General features: G+C 42.0%; 1 protein-coding gene across 1 annotated transcript in view; it reads left to right on the top strand.

Moving 5' to 3' along the window:
- TRMT1L (tRNA methyltransferase 1 like) overlaps nucleotides 1-9211 on the top strand; it is a 61215-nt gene extending 52004 nt beyond the window's left edge. The window contains exons 16-18 of the mRNA XM_040436368.1: nucleotides 7613-7669; nucleotides 8365-8491; nucleotides 8869-9211. Of these exons, the coding sequence (XP_040292302.1) occupies nucleotides 7613-7669; nucleotides 8365-8491; nucleotides 8869-9100 (416 nt within the window). The 3' untranslated portion in view covers nucleotides 9101-9211. The remainder of the gene's footprint in view (nucleotides 1-7612; nucleotides 7670-8364; nucleotides 8492-8868) is intronic.
- The last annotated feature ends 347 nt before the right edge of the window (nucleotides 9212-9558 follow it).

Genomic DNA, 9558 nt, shown 5'->3' on the forward strand with positions numbered 1-9558 from the left:
GGAAAAGTTGTCTTTTGCCGAGATATTTCTCTCACCCAGCATGAGTATATGTAAAGACACCCCAAAACACATTGCCCAACTTCTCCTGAATACGGCGATACCACATGTGTGACACTTTTTTGCAGCCTAGGTGGGCAAAGGGGCCCACATTCCAAAGAGCACCTTTAGGATTTCACAGGTCATTTACCTACTTGCCACACATTAAGGCCCCTGGAAAATGCCAGGGCAGTATAACTACCCCACAAGTGACCCCATTTTGGAAAGACACCCCAAGGTATTCCGTGAGGGGTATGGCGAGTTCCTAGAATTTTATATTTTTTGTCACAAGTTAGCGGAAAATGATGTGGTTGTTTTTTTTTTTTTTTTTTTTTCCCCTTACAAAGTCTCATTCCACTAACTTGTGACAAAAAATAAAAACTTCCATGAACTCACTCTGCCCATCACGAAATACCTAGGGGTGTCTTCTTTCCAAAATGGGGTCACTTGTGGGGTAGTTATACTGCCCTGGCATTCTAGGGGCCCAAATGTGTGGTAAGAAGTTTGAAATCAAAATGTGTAAAAAATGACCAGTGAAATCCGAAAGGTGCTCTTTGGAATATGGGCCCCTTTGCCCACCTAGGCTGCAAAAAAGTGTCACACATCTGGTATCTCCGTACTCAGGAGAAGTTAGGGAATGTGTTTTGGGGTGTCATTTTACATATACCCATGCTGGGTGAGAGAAATATCTTGGCAAAAGACAACTGTTCCCATTTTTTTTATACAAAGTTGGCATTTGACCAAGATATTTCTCTCACCCAGCATGGGTATATGTAAAATGACACCCCAAAACACATTCCCCAACTTCTCCTGAGTACGGCGATACCACATGTGTGGCACTTTTTTGCAGCCTAGGTGGGCAAAGGGGCCCACATTCCAACGAGCACCTTTCGGATTTCACCGGTCATTTTTTACACATTTTGATTTCAAACTACTTGCCACACATTTGGGCCCCTAGAATGCCAGGGCAGTATAACTACCCCACAAGTGACCCCATTTTGGAAAGACACCCCAAGGTATTCGCTGATGGGCATAGTGAGTTCATAGAAGTTTGTATTTTTTGTCACAAGTTAGTGGAATATGAGACTTTGTAAGAAAAAAAAAATCAAAAAAAAAATCATCATTTTCCACTAACTTGTGACAAAAAATAAAGTTCTATGAACTCACTATGGCCATCAGCGAATACCTTAGGGTGTCTACTTTCCGAAATGGGGTCATTTGTGGGGTGTTTGTACTGTCTGGGCATTGTAGGACCTCAGGAAACATGACAGGTGCTCAGAAAGTCAGAGCTGCTTCAAAATGCGGAATTTCACATTTTTGTACCATAGTTTGTAAACGCTATAACTTTTACCTAAACATTTTTTTTTTATCAAAGACATGTAGAACAATAAATTTAGAGAGAAATTTATATATGGATGTCGTTTTTTTTTGCAAAATTTTGCAACTGAAGGTGAAAAATTACATTTTTTTGCAAAAAAAATCGTTAAATTTCGATTAATAACAAAAAAAGTAAAAATGTCAGCAGCAATGAAATACCACCAAATGAAAGCTCTATTAGTGAGAAGAAAAGGAGGTAAAATTCATTTGGGTGGTAAGTTGCATGACCAAGCAATAAACCGCTAAAGTTGTGGAGTGCCGATTTGTAAAAAAGGGCCTGGTCTTTAGGGGGGCATAAACCTGTGGTCCTTAAGTGGTTAAGACAGGATATGTGATAAATGTCTAATGGGTGGGAATTTATTTATTACCTGTCCACACTATAGGTGACATGCTTGCTCTCTGAGGTCCGCGTGTTGGGACTTCCACCAATCATGAAAATGGGGGTCCCTGAGCTGTATTGTGCATGTGTGATCAAAGCTCCATTCATTGTCTGTGGGATTGCAGAAGACTATACTTGAGCATTTGTCAGTCCCACAGAATTGAATGGTTCTCAGAAGTTGGAGTGAGTCCCAGTGGTCATACATTTACCACCTATTCTGTTCATAGGTGGTAAATTTGGGCTGTGGGCCATCCTTTAGGAAAGTGCCAAGCACGCACTTTACTAGAGGGAGCAGCTGCCCTTTCATTTTAATTGAGTGCAACACGTGTCTGTCACAAGTGCTTCAGATGGAAATACCCCTTCAGTTAGCATTGAATTGGCAGCGTTAGGCCTCCTGCACACGAACGTATTTTTTTGCGGTCCGCAAAAACGGGTCCCGTTTTTCCGTGATCCGTGACCGTTTTTTCGTCCGTGGGTCTTCCTTGATTTTTGGAGGATCCACGGACATGAAAAAAAAGTCGTTTTGGTGTCCGCCTGGCCGTGCGGAGCCAAACGGATCCGTCCTGAATTACAATGCAAGTCAATGGGGACGGATCCGTTTGACGTTGACACAATATGGTGCCATTTCAAACGGATCCGTCCCCATTGACTTTCAATGTAAAGTCTGGAGTCCTTTTTATACCATCGGATCGGAGTTTTCTCCAATCCGATGGTATATTTTAACTTGAAGCGTCCCCATCACCATGGGAACGCCTCTGTTAGAATATACTGTCGGATATGAGTTAGATTGTGAAACCTCATTTCCGACAGTATATTCTAACACAGAGGCGTTCCCATGGTGATGGGGACGCTTCTAGTTAGAATATACTACAAACTGTGTACATGACTGCCCCCTGCTGCCTAGCAGCATCCGATCTCTTACAGGGGGCTGTGATCAGCACAATTAACCCTTCAGGTGCCGCATGTGCTGATCACAGCCCCCTGTAAGAGATCGGGTGCTGCCAGGCAGCAGGGGGCAGTCTTGTACACAGTTTGTAGTGTATTCTAACTAGAAGCGTCCCCATCACCATGGGAACGCTTCTGTGTTAGAATATACTGTCGGTTCTGAGTTTTCACGAAGTGAAAACTCAGCTTTGAAAAAGCTTTTATACAGACGGATCTTCGGATCCGTCTGTATAAAAACTAACCTACGGCCACGGATCACGGACACGGATGCCAATCTTGTGTGCATCCGTGTTCTTTCACGGACCCATTGACTTGAATGGGTCCGTGAACCGTTGGCCGTGAAAAAAATAGGACAGGTCATATTTTTTTCACGGCCAGGAAACACGGATCACGGATGCGGCTGCAAAACGGTGCATTTTCCGATTTTTCCACGGACCCATTGAAAGTCAATGGGTCCGCGAAAAAAAATGGAAAACGGCACAACGGCCACGGGTGCACACAACGGTCGTGTGCAGGAGGCCTTAAATTGTGTAGGAGCTGTTCTTCCTGGTATGTCCACCTTAATTTTATTATTTATTTTATTTAGCCTTGAAACATTTAGTAACATGTCTGCATGAATGGAACATGTGAAAGTTTTCACGCAACGCATAAATGATGCGTGAAAATCACCGCTCATGTGCACAACCCCATAGAAGTGAATGGGTCCGGATTCAATGCGGGTGCAATGCATTGCACCCACGTGGAAATCTCGCCCGTGTGAACTCAGCCTAATTAAAGCATTTAAGATGCACTCTGGTGCTCCAAATCGGGGTACCCCAAGGGATTAATATCCACGTGTGGCAGAGAGACTAGACACTGACACAAGCTGGTCAAAGACAATCGCTTTGTTTATTACAATTAATAAAGCCGTTTTACATCTTCAGAGGGGGCGTCAGGGCTCCAGATAAAAAAAAATATCAAGGAGCCGTTGGCTCCTAATCTGAAAAATAAAAATTTTTAGTTGCCAAATTTAAAATACATATAATTACGGTATAATAACAAAAAAAAAAAAAACACGTCTTACCTAGGGTTGTCACGATACCAAAATTTGCAATCTATTTCGATACCATAAAGTATTGCGATACTCGATACAACATGAAAAAAAAGCCGCGTGCATTTCAGATTTTATGGTATGTCTGGACCATAATAGAACAGTCCGATTCTAATTTTTGTCGGGACAAGGTGACAAAAAAATGGCAAATTGAACGTTTTTTTATTTTATTTATTTTTTTTCTGTTTACGGCGTTCACTGCATAGGAGATATTATTTTTTTAATAGTTCGCACTTTTTCGGGCTTGGCGATATGTAATTTTTTTGTTTATGTAAAAGTGGGCAAGAAGGGGATTTTTAACTTAATATTTTTTTTTTTTTTTTAACCCCTCCTTTTTACTATTTATTTAACCGCTTTACGTCTGCCCATAGGATATAAACGTCCTATGGGTGGTCCTCTATTTCTGAAAGCACGTTTTAAAACGTCCTTTCAGAAATAGCAGCTGCACGCTAATCGTGCAGCTGCTGATCGGGTTGCCCGCTGTCAGTGACAGCAGGGCAACCCTAAGACAAGGCAGGGACAGTGCCCGAGCGCTGTGTATGCAGAGAAGGAAGCGCTATGCGCTTCCTGTTCCGGCCCGGCGGTCATGTGACCGCCGGGACCGGAGAGTGCAGGGGCTGTGTGAGGTCTCTCAGAGACCTCGATCAGCCCTGCTCTGAGGCTGTACAGCGCTGGATTGCTGCTGTACAGCCTCTCTAGGTGTGTATTTGTCCTGTAACTGGGGCTACTATGTCAGCCCCAGTTACAGGAGAAATCAACAGTGAAAAAAAAAAAAAAAGTGAAGTAAATGTCCCCCAGAGGTCTTGTATGACCTTATGGGGGACGAAAAGTGTAAAATAAAAAAATAAAAAAAAGTTTCACATGTAAAAAAAAAGTCCCCAAGTAAGGAATGAAAAAAAAGTTAAAAATAGAAAAAATAAAAAAAAGTATACATATTGGGTATTGCTGCATCCGTAAAAAACAGCTCTATAAAAATATCACATGACCTAACCCCTCGGGTGAACACCGTAAAAAAAAAAAATGGCAAAACAAGCAATTTTTGTCACCTTGCATCACAAAAGGTGCAACACCAAGTGATCAAAAACGCGTATGTCCCACAAAATAGTACCAATAAAACCGTCACCTCATCTCGCAAAAAATGAGCCCCTACATAAGAAAATCTCTCAAAAAAAAAAAAAAAAAACTATAGCTCTCAGAACATGGACACATTAAAACATAATTTTTTTGTTTCAAAAATGCTATTATTGTGTAAAACTTTAATAAATGAGAAAAAGTATACATATTGAGTATCGCCACGTCTGTAACAATCTGCTCTATAAGGCTACTTTCACACTAGCGTTCGGGGCTCCGCTTGTGAGTTCCGTTTGAAGGCTCACAAGCGGCCCCGAACGCATTCGTCCAGCCCTAATGCATTCTGAGTGGATGCGGATCCGCTCAGAATGCATCAGTCTGGCACCGTTTGTCCTCCGCTCAGCAGGCGGACCCCTGAACGCAGCTTGCAGCGTTCGGGTGTCTGCCTGGCCGTGCGGAGGCAAACGGATCCGTCCAGACTTACAATGTAAGTCAATGGGGACGGATCCGTTTGAAGTTGACACTATATGGCTCAATTTTCAAACTGATCCGTCCCCCATTGACTTTCAATGTAAAGTCAAAATGGATCCGTTTGCATTATCATGAACAAAAAAAATTGTTTTTTTTTTTGTTCATGGTAATGCAAACGGATTCGTTCTGAACGGATCTAAGCGTTTGCATTATAGGTGCGGATCCGTCTGTGCAGATACCAGACGGATCCGCACCTAACGCAGGTGTGAAAGTAGCCTAAAAATGTCACTTGACTGAACCCCTCAGGTGAACGCTGTAAAAATAAATAGAAACTGTGCTAAAACAACCAATTTTTTGGTCACCTTGCCCCATAAAGTGTTAGAATGAATGATCAAAAAATCATATGTACCCAAAAATAGTACTAATAAAACTGGCACCTTATCCCCTAGTTTCCAAAATGGGGTCACTTTTTGGGAGTTTCTACTGTAAGGGTGCATCAGGGGGCTTCAAATGGGACATGGCATCTAAAAACCATGTGGAGTTCTTTTCCTTCTGCGCCCTGCCGTGTGCCCATACAGCAGTTTATGACCACATGTGGGGTGTTTCTGTAAACCGCAGAATCTGGGTAATAAATATTGAGTTTTGTTTGGCTGTTAACCATCGATGTGTTAAAGAATAAAATTGATTAAAATGGAAAATCTGCCAAAAAAGTGAAATTTAAAAATTTGATCTACATTTTCCTTTAATTCTTGTGGAACGCCTAAAGGGTTAACAAAGTTTGTAAAATCGGTTTTGAATACCTTGAGGGGTGTAGTTTCTACAATGGGGTCATTTATGGGGGTATCCACTATGTAGGCCCCACAAAGTGACTTCAGACCTGAACTGGTCCTTTTTAAAAGTGGGTTTTGGCAATTTTCTTAAAAATTTGAAGAATTGCTTCTAAACTTCTAAGCCTTCTAACGTCCTAAAAAAATAAAATGACATTTCCAAAATGATGCCAACATAAAGTAGACATATGGGGAATGTTAAATAATAAATATTTTATGAGGTATCACTTTCTGTTTTAAAAGCAGATAAATAGAAATTTAGAAAATTGTGAATTTTTCAAATTTTTGGGTCAATTTAGGATTTTTTCATAAATAAAGGTGAAATATTTTGACTCAAATTTATGACTATCATGAAGTACAATGTGTCACGAGAAAACAATCTCTGAATGACTTGGATAAATAAAGGCGTTCCAAAGTTATTACCACATAAAGTGAGATATGTCAGTTTTGCAAAATTTGGCCTGGCCAGGAAGGGGGCAAATGGCCCAGATGGCAGGTGGTTAATAAACATTTCCCTTCCTTAGGGGCTAGAACCTGGGATCTTTCATCCATTGTCCTATTCACCCTGATAGAGCTCATTACACTGCTGGGGCTCCGATCGGAACTTCCACTGCCACCAATGATTATAATACTGGGGGGGCGGTTTCGGTGCACTGTGCCACCAATGAATATAGTTTATGCTTAATACAAAGGCAGGCTGCGCTGCGGGTGCCGGCCATATCCCATACCCGGCACCCAGCCTCTATGACTGCACGCTGCGATCCGCCACTATTAACCCCTCAGATGCGGCACCTGAGGGGTTAATAGCGGCGGATTGCAGAACGCAGTCATAAAGACTGGGTGCCGGGTATGGGATATGGCTCTGTGTGCTTTTATTGTGTACAAAAAACAATTTGATACATATGCAAATTAACCTGAGATGAGTCCTGTCCCTGACTCATCTCATATACAGGACTCATCTCAGGGTAATTTGCATATGTATCAAATCTTCTTCCTTTGGGGGACTATGGGGACTGGGTATTACGGATGTGCTAGTGGCCACCTAGTAACCCATGTCCTCAGCTCTATACACAAAATCCCGGTGACAGGTTCCCTTTAAAGCAACTACATAAGAAAATCAATCTAGTTACATGAAAAAGAGATTCACTTATCTCTATCATATTCCCATTGCTAAAAAACAAAAATTGTACCGAAGGAGTGGTCACAGAAGGATAACCCCTGCCCTATTAGGCCAGGCCACCCCCGATGTGGGTCTTACTTGGGCCATCCACTACATACATGGCTGTTATGCTTTAATGCTGGGAAATTCACAGTAGTCTCAATTTCCCCTGGCAGAATCAGCCATTTTGTTCGGGATCTCAGGTAGAGTGACATGGCTTATAACTGTTTCTAATCATCTATGTTTTATGTCTGTAGCCGAAGAAAGTGGTGTTTTCATTAAAATTCCAGAAGGAGACGTTTCCGCAGCCCCAGGTATGTACCCTAAAATATTGGAGTTTATTTCCTGTACTTAAGGGTTTGTTTGGTTTGCACTATCCTTTTGAGTGGATGGGGGTAATTTGCTGGATGCAGTTGTCCATGGTAGATTGGCTCACTGAAAGCTCATATACCCTGCGCTATCGGGATAAGGCAAGGATCCCATTGAGTTCACTAAATTCCACTTCAGAGTCAGATCTGCATAACACACTATTGTATATCTAGGATACAGCAATATACTGATTTATGGAGTGCCAGAATAGTGTGGGTCAAACCTTTAACAATGGATTCAGTAACCATGAAAAAGAACTGAACAAGTAGGAACAGCATCTGGTGTTCTAGAAAAAAAACCAGGGGCATGCATGACCTATATGGTCTGGTATACACTGTTCTCTCCTGTTTCTGGTGCAGTATGAATACTATATAGGAAGGCATGGCATTCAACAAATATACATTGCATTTAAAGGGGTTGTGCGAGTTTTTAATACTGATGACCTATCCTCAGGATACGTCATCAGTGTGTGATCAGTGGGCTTGTCTCCCAACCCCCCTGCCGCCCATCAGCTGTTTAAAGTGACCAGCCAATACTGATGACCTATCCTGTGGGTAGGTCGTCATTATTAAACACTTGGACAAGCTCTTTAATAGATCACTGGTTACTTCTATGTTCCTATTCTTTCATTCCTCCACAGGTAAAAGAAAATGCCCAGACATGAACACGGCTGCCCCTAAACGAATGAAGACGGAAGTCCGCGCAGAGCACCCTCCGTTCTATTACAGTATTCACAGGCATGCTATTGGAGGACTAAATATTCCAAAGTAAGTTCTTAGGCAGGGTTCAGATACCACACGTTCAGCAGAAAAATATACAACAAACCTAACTCGCACAGAAAACTGCATCAAATTGCAGGCATGTTATGCATTTTCATATTAGCATGACCTATCTGCAGACTTGCTGTGCAATAAACGTCTGAATTTGGTCAAAAAAATTACCGAGAGATGTTATAGTCAAGGGCAATTTAGATATTACTGTTGTGGTCCAGTCCTTACTGCACTGGGCGTTACTGGTTGGTAAAATGTTTCATTAGTTCTTGAACATCCTCTGACATACCTAGCTCCCAGTGTTACTCAAAAGTGATGGCTGGCTACCATTCCATCTTTCCTTTGTATATACCGTATTTCTATTTATATTGCAGGTTAAACAAAATTTTGCAGTACCTCTCTGAAGCTGGATTCCTAGTGAGTCGTACACATTTTGACCCTACGGGAATACGAACGAATGCATCACTGGCCTCGCTGAAGGCAATCCTCAAAAAGAATAGCAGCCTCTCAAATACATCACAGGTCAGCAGCTGCAAGGAGGGCTCAGAAAGCCAGAGTGAGGAGACCCCTCTGCAGGAGCCCACCCCCTTGTCTGACCAGAAGTAAATTTAGTTTGTTTGTTAGTTAAGAATCCCTAAACGAGTAAATCTACTATTCTTCTACAAAAGGAACAAACTGTTCTTTCATGTAATAAACATAATTTTACTTTCAAACGTGTCATCTTCAGCTATTTTATTCTAATTTCTCGCCCATATTCCTTGGGGGACACAGGAAACCATGGGTATAGCTCTGCTCCCTAGGAGGCGTGACACTAAGTGAAAGCTGTAAGCCCCTCCTCCATCAGCTATACCCTTCAGCCTGGAGAAGAGACTGCCAGTTTTTGCTTAGTGTCCAAGGAGGCAAGACACCCCCTGCTTATGCAGGGTTGTTTTCCTATGATTTTTTATTTTTGCGTTATTTGTTGTTTTTAATTCGGTTTTTTTCTACCTACAGGGACAACAGAGGCGCATTAGACCCCTCTGTTTCTCCCGGGGTTGAGTTGCGCCAGTGCCGGTAATTCCGCA

Source organism: Bufo bufo, chromosome 6, assembly GCF_905171765.1.
Source record: "Bufo bufo chromosome 6, aBufBuf1.1, whole genome shotgun sequence".
Lineage (NCBI taxonomy): Eukaryota > Metazoa > Chordata > Amphibia > Anura > Bufonidae > Bufo > Bufo bufo.